This window comes from Mustela lutreola, chromosome 4, assembly GCF_030435805.1.
Source record: "Mustela lutreola isolate mMusLut2 chromosome 4, mMusLut2.pri, whole genome shotgun sequence".
NCBI classification, from domain to species: domain Eukaryota; kingdom Metazoa; phylum Chordata; class Mammalia; order Carnivora; family Mustelidae; genus Mustela; species Mustela lutreola.
Window position 1 is genome coordinate 188147007 of NC_081293.1, and position 14524 is coordinate 188161530.

Below are 14524 nucleotides of genomic sequence, written 5' to 3' on the forward strand. Positions count from 1 at the left end.
ACAACGTAGTTTAAGAAATTTTATTGGCCCAATATGCATTTTAGTTATTTACTTTTTTATTTTTCCCCTAGTAATCTCTACACCCAATGTGGGGCTTGAACTCACAGCCCTGAGATCAACCTCTGAGTCAGCCAGGTGCCCCTTGGCCCAATGTGCATTTAAACGGATCTTGGGACTACAACTATTACTTTGTTTTTTTCTTGCTAATAGATTATAAGTTCCAGGTTGATGCACATAAATTTTTTTTTAATATTTTTATTTATCTGACAGCAAGAGAGGGAACACAAGCAGGGGGAGTAGGAGAGGGAAAAGCAGGCTCTAGGCCAACCAGAGAGCCTGATGCCATCCCAGGATCCTGGGATCAGAACCCAAGCCAAAGACAAACGCTTAACGACTGAGCCACCCAGGCGTCCCTGATGCACATAAAATTTTTTTTTTTTAAAGATTTTATTTATTTGACAGACAGATCACAAGTAGACAGAGCAGCAGGCAGAGAGGGGGAAGCAGGCTCCCTGCTGAGCAAAGAGCCCAATGCGGGGCTCAATTCCAGGACCCTGAGATCATGACCTCAGCCAAAGGCAGAAGCTGAACCCACTGAGCCACCCAGGCGCTCCGCACATAAATTTTTTTTTTTTTAAAAGATTTTATTATTTATTTACTTGAGAGAGAGACAGTGAGAGAGAGCATGAGCGAGGAGAAAGTCAGAGGGAGAAAGCAGACTCTCCATGGAGCCGGGAGCCTGATGTGGGACTCCATCCCGGGATTCCGGGATCATGACCTGAGCCGAATGCAGTTGTCCAACCAACTGAGCCACCCAGGTGTCCCTCCGCGCATAAATTTTTACAGAATTTTTTTTTTTAAGATTTTATTTATTTATCAGAGAGAGAGGGGGAGAAAGCGAGCACAGGCAGACAGAATGGCAGGCAAAGGCAGAGGGAGAAGCAGGCTCCCCGCCGAGCAAGGAGCCCAGATGTGGGACTCGATCCCAGCACGCTGGGATCATGACCCGAGCCGAAGGCAGCTGCTTAACCAACTGAGCCACCCAGGCGTCCCCGGCACATAAATTTTTAATGAAAAAATGTTACCATTACTTTTCCAAGTATCTAGGAAGTACCTATGTCTTATTTTAAGTAATTAATATTTTATAAAAAAGTCAAAATATCAAGCTCAGCATTTTCTGTTAGCTTATTTAGTCACAACAATGTTATGAGGTATGTGTGTTTAGATCTATAAATACGAGATTAAGGAATAAATTGCTTAAAGTTCTAGTTAGCAATCACTTGACTAAAATTTTAAATCCAAGGTGATGGCAAGCTATGACCACACAGGCTTTTTCCCCCCACTGTCAGTGCTGCCAATACACTGAAAAGGCCTTATTCTTCAAACTTATCTTTTAAGCAGGAAAAAGAAACTTTCTACAAAATCACCTTTCCTGAGGATACTGCTGAATTTTTATAGTTCCAAATTTAGCCCAACAGCTTCCCGTTAAAAATGATCATAATCAGTCTGAATGGGTTAGATCATGTTTCCTAGTGTATTAATTTCAGGTGATATTTCCTGAACTTAATTTATCCTAATGGGGTGGGGAGTGCTGTTAAGCCTCTATGCATAGAGGAAGAGAAATGACCCGGATTTCACAACTCGAGGGCTCCTTTTGGAGGAGGTCAAGGCAGCAGTGAGGAAACGTGGAGCGTACAGTATTCTGGGTGAGCCCCTGAAAACGAGTTAATTGGGCAGCGAATAATCATTAGAAATACGCCTCTATTAGCTACTAAGACTGCTAACCTCAGTCGAACCAACGGGCAAGGTCTCCACGCACTTTCGACTCGGGATAGCCCTCTGGCACATTTGCTAATCTGGGTCTGTTTCGCCAGCACAGCATAGTGCCGCGCAGCCCTGGCCCACTTGCAGCTGGTAGCGTGAGGTTTGCCGCCTCGGGCGGATCCGGCTCGAGGGTCGTTTGATAACCAGAGTCTCGCGAGATCTGGGGGGAAGGGGCGGGAGAAGTTCGCGTGCACGCGCCCCAGAGCCGTTAGGGTGGAACTCTCTCCTGGGCGGGGCGGGTGGAGCAAATACAGTTGGACGCCAGTTGGTGGAGCCCCCGCGGGAAACAACTAAGCGCGAGGAGCGTGCGCGCTCACGTCCCGACGACGGCGGCGGCGAGCGGCGTCAGAGCTTGAAGGGGGGGGCCGACGGCTTCTGGCGGGTGGCGGTGTTGGAGGCGAGAGCTTGCTTAGCACGTACCGCTTCTATCCCAAGAGCCGACGGAGAGTGAGGGAACGAGGGCTGCTTTCGGGGGCTGCTGCCTTCTTCTTACACATCGTCGTGAGGAGCGCAGTCGGGACTCTCCTACAAGCCCTGCGGCTCCCTTTCCACACGCCTTGAGGCGGCGGCGGCGGCGGCAACTGAGACAGCGTCTCACCTTCCCCCACCCCTTCCCCTGTCCCCCCTGCCCGAGAGGGCCCGGTCTGCGCCCCACCCCCGCCCGCTTGCTACGCCGCCGCCATGTCGGCGCAGGCCCAGATGCGCGCAATGCTGGACCAGTTGATGGGCACCTCCCGGGACGGTAAGTGTCTGCCAGTGCCCTGGGGGTGGGGGAGGGGACGGGGAAAGCGAGAGGAAGGGGCTCCTCGGGCGTACCTGGGCTTGCGTGTGTGGCTGAGTAAGGGGCTCCCAGATTGGTAACACGAGGTCCCGGCTCCCGTCCCATCCAATCAGGGCTGGGCAGGCGGGCTTGGGGGGCGGTGACCGAGCGGATTGGCGGGAACTGCTGCCAATGGGGTCAGGCGGGGCCTGGAGGCAGAAAGGAGAGTTTGAGATTCAATGTTGACTTGTCTGGGACGGCAGAGCCCTCGTCTCTCTTGGCGTAGTCGGTCATCCCGTTTTGTGGCTGATTAGGTACCGGTGAACCGCTAAGGCCTCCTCCCCCTGAATTCCTTAAGCCTGAGCTTTGGGATCGTCCCTCGCCGCCGCCCTCCAGAGCATGCGGAGAGAATTGCCCCACCCCACCCCACCCCCCCTTACCTGGGTCCGGAGAGAAGCTTCACTAGGAACCCAGTCCCAGAAGTGTACTCTCGCTCCCCACGGAAACAATCCTTATGGAAAAATCTGACCCAAACCATGGTTTCTTGAAGTGGGTGTGTTTGGCCCCATTTTGTGAAAAGAAATGTTACGGCTTGTTTTTTTCCGAGAGACCTCCATTTTGTTAGAGAATTTAATAAAAGCTTTGTTCAGTAAATATTGACAAATCTTGCATGTGCCCCCAAATAGAACCATTTTGAAAATGTGCCCAGTGAAATAGAATTGAGGGAAACAACGGTCCTTTTAGACACTTAGGTTAGAATTTGTGTAGAAAATTACTAATTGCGGATATTTTTGTCTTAAAGAGAATTTCTAAGTAAAAAGATGAAATGCTTTTGCTTTTTTGGTGATGATGACAATGTATTATCAAATTGAGCTCAAATAATGCTAATACAGAGGAAAGGTCTAGTTCAGTACTTTCTTAAAAGCAAAACACTTGCTTATTTTTATGTTGCTTGTTTAGCAGATCGTTTCTTAGCCATTAAACAAATGCTTTTTTCTTGAAAAGTTACTTAAATTGCTTGGCGTAAGAAAAAAGGCACACTTATATTTTTAAGTTGCTCTTGTAATTTTCTTGAATACTTTGCAGCAAAATATGTGAGTAGATTTAAAAAAATGTACTGAATTGAGGTATTTTTCGCAGTGCATACAGAGAATGGCTTTTCAGGATTCACAGTTCAGTTTTCATAAAAGCCCATATTGGGAATTTGTCTTAAATAGGACGTACAGACAAATAGTTCGAGTTGTGGCAAACCTACTTGTGGTTGTGTAGAGAGGAGGGGAAATTGGGAAGGAAATGAATTTTGTGTAGTAAACCCTTGAAAGTTAACATTAATTAAAATTGCCCCTGGAACTTTTTACATGTTCATTTTTCACTGTTAGATATCTAAGAATGGTTATTTTATAACTACAGCATGTCTTAACATTGCTCCTTTTCCATAATGAAGACCGTATTGGGAAGGGACCTAATTCAGGATTTTAGCCGACAAAGTAACTAATTTTTGTAATAAAAGTAAGAAAATCATTTAAGATTTTACATGAATCTTTTAATCCTAGATGGGTACCATTTTTGGTACCTTCTGCATGGATTGAATTTTCTGATTTCACTGGGAGGGTAGTTGGATCAAAGTAATTGCTGTCACCTGATATCATCTGATACATTTCCAAATGAGGTAGCCAATCTAGTATTGCAAAGCTACATTAAAAAAAAAAAACAAAACATATATATATAAATATATTCTTGTGTGTGTAGTCAGCAGAAACATGGATTTCTTAAAATCCATTCTGCTTTGTATACAGATAAATTTACATTTTTTATGTGAATGTTACCGGATTTTTTTTGCCTCCAGACTAAGAGGATTTACCAATGAACTCATGTTAACGAGTCCACGATATTATTTAGCTGAAATGACTGGATTTTCACTGCTGTGTTGGGCCAGAAGTAAGAAACCTACTACTTTGAAGGAAAAGAAATGAATGTTTTTTTAGATATCCATATTAGTTCTTTTATGTATACAAGATAAGAATCAGAACATTCTTTTCCTGACCAGATAATGAGTTTACATATTTCATCTTACGATTCAGGACCTTTAAATAATTAGGATTGTTCTTCTTTAGCATACAGTCAACTTCAAGTTATCCAGGGGTAGGAGAATACGTTCCTGAATAACACCATATAATTTTAAAACCATAAAATGGAAACTTTGTATTGGACAAAGGAACAGCTTACAGGGAATGCTGTTGGGTGTCTTTGGCACTAGAGGTGAAAATGGGGATCCAAGAGGTGGGAGAGAGATGGAAAAGGTAGGTAGGGGAGGGTGTGTTTAAGGCAGTTATGCTCCCCCCCCCCTTAAAACAATCATTCCAGAGACTGACTATAAAACAGCTACTGTCTTCTGGGACTGTGTGACTCAAGGTTGTAATAACCCCTCCTCAACCTTTAGTGTCCTGTCTCTGAGGGAATCTGAAGTGGCACAAGAGGCCTAGGGCACTGGGAAAACTTTGTTTCCCTTTCACCTTCCCGTCTCCTCCACCAATAAAAATACTTATTCCTTCTTCCCTTCTCCCAACTCAGTTTTTATTAAGTTCTTTTTTAAGCTCTTTGGAGATGTAAGTCTATTAAAAGTACCTTATTTTGAGTTACTTAATTCAGCTAATCCTGTAGATTACCTAATCTTTATTGAAATTCTCAGAAATAGGAATTTTAGTGTCAGGGAAATGGAGAGGTAATTTTGGATCACTGGGCACTCCCAGAAAGGACAGTCTTGGGTGAGTGGTGGAAGTGGGGGGCGTTGGACACCAGAGGGCAGCATGATGGTGCTGGGAGGCTGGGCAGGGGGTTGACCAGGTGGTGGGAGAGGAATGCATAAGGGTGGTGGGAGGGCCAAAGACAAACTTTGCCTTCTTTGCAATTTTGCCTAGGGCCCTGGTGGTGGCAACCGCCTGTGTGCCACTGAAAATCGTGCCGATGCCTGGCATACTGCATAAATGGAAGCAGGGTACCGCGTGAGTTGAAACATTGGTCACACTATATAAAGTTTGTATATGTGAATCAGTGTAACTCATACCCATGTAACTGGGGGTCTCACTGTATTTGGATTTTTCTGATAAGGCATCATGGGCTAAGGAAAAAGAGCCCTGGGCTGAGACTCAGGAGACCTGGTTTCTAGCCCCAGCTGTACCTCTAATTGTAACCTTGGGTAAGTCACTTAACCTTTTTTGCCTCAAGTTAAATCAATAATCTGTTAAATGGGAAACCAAATAATTTCCTATGTTACACTCAAAAAATGTTGAAAAATAAGTATATTTTAAGTTTCTTTAGGAGAGAGGAACCATAAGTAGATATAAATTAGTATGTTATTTTATCTGAAGTTCGAGGTAAATTAAACTTTATAAATACCTTTTTGTTGTAGTTGTTGGCATTAGTAGAAGGGAGAGGGATAATGTTTTTTTTCCCTGAGTATAGTCCATTTGAAAGGAGGGAGGATCAGCAAAGGAGAATTCAAGCAGCAATTTGAGAATTGTCTATGTGACAGTTGGAGGAACTCGTGTCCTTGCATAGACTAGTTATTTTTTCTGAGTTTGGTTAATTGCAGAAATGTCCCTTAGCTAAAACTTTTGCCAGCAAATAGACTTTGGTTATAAGCCTCTGGTCCTGACCCCTAAAAGGCCTGGCAAGGTACAAGGGAGAGGAATTAAACAAAATTGTGGGCATGAATTTAGATTATATCCTAAGTTTAGAAACCAGGGAATTTAGAGAAGTAGTTTGAGGACTCCATATTTTTAAATTACTTACAACCTTTAAATGGCAGAGATCATCTTGGAAAGGTTAAAACAGGCCGGGAATGACAATCATCCCCAGCATCTTCCCTTTCTGTAGTTCATGTCCCAAGCGACCAGTGAATTAATAGAATGTGGAAAACAATAGAATTTTATTGCAGTATTAGTTGCCCATTATGGTTAGGGAATGTCTAGGGCAAGTTAAAGCTTTCAGATAATTGTACCTATTTTTTAGGGTAATCCTTCTAAACATACAGTGATGTGTTTCCTTAGTTAATAGAGTACATTTAGTCATAATTTGTCAGTTACATTGTATAGTAGTTTTATAGAATGTAAAATAAAAGGTACTACTCATCCTAGGAGGTAACCAGGAAAATAAAGTTCAGTAAATCATTTACTTGTTCCTAATATAAGTTTAGTGATTCGTAACTTGAACCTGTAGGATAGTATGACATTGCTGCCTTTCTGCAAAATAAATCATTGAATCAAAGATAGCAGTGTTATCTTCAGTGGATTTTCTTCATAAAGTCATCTTTACTGTAATCTGTGTTTCTTGACTTGTCATCAACATTGAGAGCATTTTTTTTTAATTTTTCTCATTAGCATAATGAGCCATATTTATTTCTTGGTCAGTTGTATACCATTCTATTCCACTTGGATTGTTCATTATAAGTGAAGGAGGCATAGCCTTTAATGTATAAGCACACATTTTAAAAAATAATAATGGGGTATATCTTACTCCAGAGCTTGTAATTCTTTTAACTTAAGAAATTTTGGCAAAAATAAGGTTAAACAGTAGTTAAACATCAGGCTAAATAAGAGTTCTGCTGAATATTTGGCTCAGAGGTTCAGGCATATCAAAGCAGTGAAAGCCCTGTTAACATCCATATGGTGAGTCTATTTTAAACAAAGTTTAATTCATTTTACATTTTGAACTCTGAATATTTGTCTGCAAAACAGTCCAGAAAATAGTAATGGTATCATTTCATGTAATCTTGTTTTCTTCTTGGATTCTCTATAGTCATTTAGCTTTCCTCAAGGAAGCCTATGCTTGTGAGATATTCTTTTACTTTGGGTAAAGAATAAAGAAATAAATGGAAACCAAAGAAAAATCATTTTGTTTATCACTACATAAGCTCTGTAAGCAACAAATAAATGCTTTGATTTGGATAAGATGTTACATGAGGAAAAATGGTGGTGAGCTGCACGTTCATCATAGGTAGGAAAGGTGTCATGGATCATGGTCTTAATGAGTCAGATAGTGGTGTTGAGTACTCGGTGGTTTATACAGACATTAAAGCTTGACGTTGCTAAGAGTTCAGGCAAGCGATGGGGTTGCAAAGATAGGTAGATGGCTTAAAACTGAAGGTCACCTAAGTGTGGGCAAAACTAGATCAGTGAGGGAAATGCTCCTCAAGGATGGAATTCTAGAAAGGTACATGAAATGGATTGAATCCTACAAACCTGGGGCTATTAGTATAGTCTACAAGGAAGTACCTTATAAACGAATAAACGATTGTTTTAACCACTCAGTCAGTCAACTAAGAAATTGTAGACAAGTTGAAGAAAGTTGGAACATTTTGCTGGAGAAGGAATGAGGGAGTAAGAGGGTACATTTCTGACAGGAATCTTGTGAATTCACCTGCAGAAAAGTCATTCTGTACCTTTTTGGTTTAAATTCTCATGCAGTAGTAGCCGCTAGGGTAAAAATTGGAAGCAAGGCCAAAATACATCAGTTAATCAGTTTTTGTAAGGTGACTGAGGTTATAGAGTAGTTTTGTAAAAACTGAGTAAATGGGGACGCCTGGGTGGCTCAGTGGGATTAAAGCTTCCACCTTCGGCTCAGGTCATGATCTCAGGGTCCTGGGAGCCTGCTTCCACCTCTTTCTCTCTCTCTGCCTACTTGTGATCTCTGCCTGTCAAATAAATTATAAATAAAATCTTTAAAAAAAAAACTGAGTAAATGTATTTTGCTCTTTTAATATGGGCTAGCGAAAGGGGTCTTTAAAAATTTTTTTTATTAAAAAAACAAGAAAGTTCACTAGATATTGATCCATATGTTCTAATTTAGTTGTGAACCATGTGCATTGATGTTTGACCTGTGTGATTCAACATGAAAAGAATTTAACCAGATGCCCTTGCTGAGTCTTTTGTCATGTCTCTTGAATGCATGGTAAATTGTTTTGTTTTTATCTTCTTGAGACTTCAGTTTTCTCTTTCAGAGTAAAACTTTCCAGAGTTTTACCTTTTAATAAAATAAGTTGGATATTAATTGGTTATTATCTATGGGATACTTAACTGTTCACTGCCTCTTTATTTTGTCCTGTTACTAGATTACGCAGTATACCCTTTTTTAGTTATTTGAAGGTATATTTTAGATCAGGATTAGTACTGTGGCCCACCTGCTTTTTGTAAATAAAGTTTTATATGAATACAGCCATGCCCATTTGTGTACCTACTGTCTTTTGCTGCTTTTCCTTGAAACAGCAGAGTTGAGTAGTTGCAAGAGATCTCTATAGCTGGCGAGTTTGAAATGTTTGCTGTCTGGCCCTTTAGGAAAAAGCTTGTTGACCACTGTTTTGGTGAGTGATTCTCAAAATGTGGTCCGCAGACTTTAGCAGTACCTGGAGACTTGTTAGAAATGCAAATTCTTGGGCTGACTCCAGAAATTCTGGGGATTGGAGCCAATAATCTGTGATTTAAACAACCTTCTACCTGATTCTTATGTGCAATAAAAGTTTGAAAAACTCTGTTCTAGATAAGTGTTTCCCAAATGTTCGTCTCACATACCACCTTGACTGTTTTTTAACCCTATTTTCTGTTTATTTAATATTTTCTAAACATAAACTCACTTTCTAAAAACTTAATTTTAAAATGAAAATTTATGTCACCAGAAAAATACAAAGAGAACAACATGATATTTTTTTAAATATTTTTTTTCAAGATTTTACTTATTTATTTGACAGAGAGAGGGAATACAACGAGGGAGAGTAGGAGAGGAAGAAGCAGACTTCCTGCTGAACAAGGAGCCTGAAGCAGGGCTTGATCCCAGGACCCTAAGATCATGACCTGAGCCAAAGGCAGACACTTAACTACTGAGCCACCCAAGCTCCCCAACAATATGATATTTTAAGAGATAAAACTTGGGCTCAAAAAAATTCAAGAAAAAGCTTAGACTCTGTTGTCACACATGTTAAACATTACCTTATTAGAGGTATGGACTTGATCGTGTACTTCTAAAGTTAATCATGATGATAATCACTAAATAATTCAGTGGTGCTTAAAATGTTGGTGAAATCCTGTTGGTGAAATTGGATAACACCTAAAATCATCTTTTGTATAAATCTCATGCTTTGGAAAATACCGTTCTAGTGAAAGAAAAAGCTGTTTTAACTACATACCAAAGCCCTGAAGTAGAAATGACCAGAAGAAGCACATACCTGTGAGATGGAGCGATCTAGTATCCCTAGAGGTTCGTCTAGTCCTCAAGGGTGAAATTACTTTATTTAGCTTGAATTCTCTCTCCTCAGTAGTGGTTTGGCCAATGGTAGCCAGCAGTTCTGCAGGACTTCACCAACCTGTTTCACAAGGGGCATGTGGAAAGGTGCCTGGCTCTGGGAAAGGCTACTTATAAAAGATTAACCCCTGGACTAGAAACTGTGGGTGAGGTGGCTGTGGTTTTACCTTGCAGATAGGGGAACAGCAGGACAAGCTTGCTAGAATAATAGTTGATTCTGGAAACCATGTGGTCGTATTTTGAGAAATTCCCATGTTATTTTACTTTCCTCATGGTATTAAAAGGATACTTCCCTGGACATAGTGTTCTCTTTATTTACTGGCTGATGTGTTTTAGAGTATAATAATTGTTAATAGGAATAGAATCTTTCTTTCCTGAATATCCCCAGGTTGCTGATTTGCTTTAGTTACTTCTTTTCCTTAGAGATTATGGACACATGGGTTTCTGTTGTCTTTTGTATCTGCAGTAAAGTAGTGATGTAGGACTCTAAACTGACAGGCTAGTGGGAAATGAAGGTTTACACATGAACAATTATGTTTATTTTTAATTGATGAATTCTATGATGTTGATTGTATGGGTCTTATTTGGCAAAAACTTAAAAAAATGCAGAAGACTATCAGACACCTATAGGAGTGAACAAGTGTTACTTTGTTCAAACTAAAAACAAAACAAAATATTGCAAATGAGGTTCTTCTCTCCACTTCACAGTCACAGTTCTTTCCCCAGAGGCCATTCTAGTGAATTTGGTGTGTATTCAGCGTGACACAGTATTTCTGCTGTTGTTTCAGTAGTTGCAAGGCTCAGTCTCCTTCATTGTAATCTGTTTTTCATTTTAACTTCCTTTATCATTGAGTTGTCTGTCACTTCTGTCCTTTGATATTCTCATTTCTTTTCTTATTTCTTTCCTTCACTATTTTTTGATTTGGGGAGGCTAAGCCTTGGGGAGGCTTAGCTTTTATTGCTATAGCCGGCTGACAAGAATTTGTCTTTTTGATAAATCAACCAATCACTTTCTCTTTGGTTCTTTTCAGCTATTTCTTCATAGCCAGAGATAGCTTTCATTACTTCTGGTTTTGTGTATAGAAAGTTCTGGATGATAGAGGGCACCAGATATTCCCAGTATAAGTGTTACTGTATCAGAATTTGCAGCTCTGCAAGTAAGTATCAAAATGGAAAATTTAGCAGGCTGCAGCTTTTTAATGACCATCTTTCCTGTCTGACATATATCATAAAACACATTCTATATAATCTGCTTTTAGAACTTCATTTTTAGGTAACAGTTTATTCAGGCTTTTCTGATATATCTCTTAAATCTAAAAGGAGAAACATGTTGATAGATATCGTAAAGTGCCTTTCCACCACCAGCCCTGCTGTGGCCAAGAGTCTTTGCTTGTGTAATGAGAGAAGATTAGGGGTGGAATAGAACCCTTGGAATGTAGCTACTTTAGTATTCCTGTTCTCACATCTCCATCACCATTGTTAATTCTTAAATATCCTGTAAGCTTTTTCACCTAATATCCGGGCTGTTCCTCTGTCTCATTGGTTACAATTCTGTTACATGGTTATTCTTTTCTTTTTTTCTTTTTAAGATTTTATTTATTTATTTTTTTGACAGAGAATCACAGCAACAGAGGGAACAGAAGCAGGGGGACTGGGAGAGGGACAAACAGGCTCCCACTGAGCAGGGAGCCCGATGTGGGGCTCCATCCCAGGACCCTGGGATCATGACCTGAGCTGAAGGCAGCCGCTTAATAACTGAACCACCTAGGTGCCCCTACATGGATTTTCATAGATAAGCAGGCTGGTAGATTTAAAAAGTTAACTTTAGCATTATTAATCTTTGATCATATTCAGTAAGAATGAACTTGTTCTAGCAGTTTCTGCAATGGGCATTGCAGCTCTACAGTGGGCATTGCCTGGGTGTGTTTTGGGGGTTCTCATAGGGGTAATAGTAGTACTTATTTGTGATTATAAACCTACAGAACCCTATGGAAAGATTAAGAGGGATAGCTTTCTGGACCATATAGTATCCTTATTTTTGCATTTTCTGGGGAGAAAATAAATTTGCTACTACTTACTTGGTATGGCTTTGTAAGTTCTGTTAGATAGAAGTGACTTAATTTGGAAGGGTCAATGCCATAATTGGTTTTTTCCACTGCCATCTTTGAGTACATAATAAATACATTCCTGAAGAGTTTGATATGTATCACGTTGTGTTAACTGTTTCAAAACCCCTCTAGTCACAATATATTAAGACATGGTAATGAGTCATTTTACAAAACAAATTGTGTACTTTCAACTGTATAAATATTCAGTGAATTAAACTAAGTGTGTAAACAATGCATGGAATAATAGGTTTTTTTAAAAGGATAATTACAGATCATTCTTATAGATGAGCTTTAGGCTGAATTCTAAAGGAACAGCAAAGGTAGGTGAGAGAAGTTAGTGGAATTGATGTGAAACTTTGAGAAGACTATAAAAGTAATCACATGGGTTTTTCAGTGTAGCAGTCATGGTGCAGCAGGAATCTCCTTTCACCCCTGAAGACAAGGGCTTCCTGGGACAGGCTTCCTGCCCTGTATGAGACTAGAAATTGGCCACCAGTCTTTATAGAGTTTCTGTGTTACTAGGTGGACTCAGTAGCCGATATATTACAAGAAGTGGTAATAAGAGGGTGAAACATTTCTCTACATTTGATGATTCCGAGGGCACAGGGAAATGAGAAACTAAGCTATCGGTATATACCTCTTTTTCTTGCTCTCCTTTCCTTTCACTGAGGGGTATGGATTTTATTTCAGAGGGAATGTACCTATCCTGTCTTAACCCAGTGGTGACACTTGGCTCCTAACAAGTGTACCTGTGGGGAGGGGTTTGGTTGTCACATTGGAGAATATGGGAGGGCTTTCTCTCTCCTGGCCCCATTTATAAGCTAGGGGTTGCTTCCATTTGCTTTGTGTGCTATTGAATTTTTCTCTGTTTTCCCTAAGCTAAGTTCTAAGCTAATTCTATACGAAAGAAATACTAATTAGTTGTTTTTATAAATTGCTTGCCTTAATGCCTGATAATATGCAGTAAAATAAGGATTCTGCATACCATTATATATGTCAAATATTACAGAGTTTAAGGTTCTTTTAATTACAATACTAAACTCAGTTCACTTTTGCTTAGCCTTCACAGTTGTTGATCACATAGCATGGTCATCCACTCACAGCTTAAAAAAATACAGGGAGCATCGGAGAGAATGGGTAAAGTAAAATTTTGATGTTTTTAAAATAGCACCTAAATCTATGAAAGTTTATTTGATTTATTGTTTGTATGGGAGGGAGAGGGTGGTGGCACTGGGAGGGGGGTGGGTATTGGGAAAATAGCATGCACCATGTAAAATGATGTCAGATACCATCTAGGCTGAAGTTTTAAGTGTTACTACGACTGTTGAAGTCTAAGTCAGTTTCAAAAGAGACAGGACCATAAAATAACAGTGTTGGGATTTACAGTGGGCTTATTTTTCTCTCCCAACAAACTGAAGAGGATTTTGAGCATAGCAGTATTTGAGTACATTCTGGGCTGGAGCTGCCTTTTCAGAGTGGCCTATCTGTATTCTCCAAGTGAAACTGCTTCAGTACCATGTTAGGCCCTGTTAACTCATGGAGAAACTTTGAGAAGAATAATAGGCATTCCAGTTTTTGTTGGTATACTTGCATCTCAGGTATTCCCAAATACAAATTACAATGTATGAAACTCATGAAGAGGTTGAAGCAAAGAGAGAACTAAAGAAAGTTGTTAGTCTGAAATTAGTTGCTTAGTAGTAAATATTAAACAGAAATTTTGATGCTTTCAGTCAAATGAAGGACACTTTGCCTACCAAAGTTCCAAATCAAGTTACTAATTTTAAAAACTTGGATTGTAGTTATGTACAAAGCCTAATTAATAATTGTAGAGGTTACAGGGTAGAGAAACCTCCATGTTTTTATGGGTAGGACACTGTATTGCTGTAACTCAAATAACTTGGTTTAATCTCTGTCCTGTTATTTTTAAACTTTTAAAACTTTGTTTACACATTAAACATCTGGATTGAAGAAAAAAATTAAATCAGGTTTTACTCAGAAAATGCTATTCTGGCCCTAGCTTTGCTATTCCTCCACATGTAGCCATTTGCCAAAGCCAAATTTGACTTGGAGTATTTACTATTCCCTAAATCTTTCTGCCTACATAAGGTTTGTTAAAGATAATACTCCAGTTTGAAATGTTCTTCTTCTTTCTTGTGGTCTGAGTCCTCTATCTTTTCTTTAAATTTTGGCTTCTGCTTTTTGTATGAAGCCTTTTCTAACCTCTCCATCCTTGGTGGCCATTCTACTCTTAGAATTCCTGAAGTACTACTGTTAGAGACATCCATTTGGCTCTTGGGTCATGCTACCTTTATTACTTGTTATTTCATTTAACTGTCCTGTTTCTCTATCAACATCATGGACTCCTTGAAGGTAGAGAGCTTGTAATTATATGCCTATTTGTAACCCCATTGACTAGCACAGAGGGGGTATGTGCACTAAGAGGTTTGATTCTATCATTTGGATCCAGTGTTAGTGTAAGAGGGTAACTGTTTTTTTTTTTAACTCAGGTTATTTTTATATGAATATGTGCCCAGAAAAT

General features: G+C 39.9%; 1 protein-coding gene across 15 annotated transcripts in view; it reads left to right on the forward strand.

Annotated features, from left to right (window-relative positions):
• Positions 1–1984: 1984 nt before the first annotated feature.
• LUC7L2 (LUC7 like 2, pre-mRNA splicing factor) overlaps positions 1985–14524 on the forward strand; it is a 61855-nt gene continuing 49315 nt past the window's right edge. The window contains exons 1-4 of one of the 15 annotated variants that reach the window (XM_059171991.1): positions 1985–2566; positions 5503–5586; positions 5693–5780; positions 13046–13122. In XM_059171991.1, coding sequence (XP_059027974.1) covers positions 5569–5586; positions 5693–5780; positions 13046–13122 — 183 coding nt within the window. In that variant the 5' untranslated portion in view covers positions 1985–2566; positions 5503–5568. Of the gene's footprint in view, positions 2567–5502; positions 5587–5619; positions 5781–13045; positions 13123–14524 lie in introns of those variants that run through there. The other 14 variants (XM_059171989.1, XM_059171990.1, XM_059171995.1 and 11 more) reach the window with 14 other exon arrangements.